We start from the raw sequence: 241 nt of genomic DNA, 5'->3' as shown, positions 1-241 counted from the left end.
TTCCACCGTCCTTGATTCTGGTATGTTGATGCAAGCTGATCTATGGTGATCAGAGTACCAGGATGCTCTGGCCTCAGCACCTGTTTTTGGATCTCCATCACCTGCACCTGCAGCTTTTCTGCTTCCTTCCACCGTCCTTGCTTCTGGTATGTTACTGCAAGATTATGCATGCTAGCCAGAGTACCAGGATACTCTGGCCCCAGCACCTGTTTTTGGATCTCCATCACCTGCACCTGCAGCT

At 50.6% G+C, this 241-nt stretch overlaps 1 protein-coding gene across 1 annotated transcript in view; it reads right to left on the bottom strand.

Annotated features, from left to right (window-relative positions):
• BJX67DRAFT_376053 (purine and uridine phosphorylase) overlaps nucleotides 1-241 on the bottom strand; it is a gene marked incomplete at both ends in the record, with an annotated part of 3,919 nt that overhangs the window by 1,244 nt on the left and 2,434 nt on the right. Inside the window, one exon of the mRNA XM_071031797.1 lies at nucleotides 102-227. Coding sequence (XP_070880326.1) covers nucleotides 102-227 — 126 coding nt within the window. The remainder of the gene's footprint in view (nucleotides 1-101; nucleotides 228-241) is intronic.

This window comes from Aspergillus lucknowensis (genome assembly GCF_044049455.1).
Source record: "Aspergillus lucknowensis strain CBS 449.75 chromosome Unknown BJX67scaffold_136, whole genome shotgun sequence".
NCBI lineage: Eukaryota > Fungi > Ascomycota > Eurotiomycetes > Eurotiales > Aspergillaceae > Aspergillus > Aspergillus lucknowensis.
The sequence above is the reverse complement of the archived record's forward strand: the minus strand, read 5'-3'. Positions and strand labels throughout refer to the sequence as shown.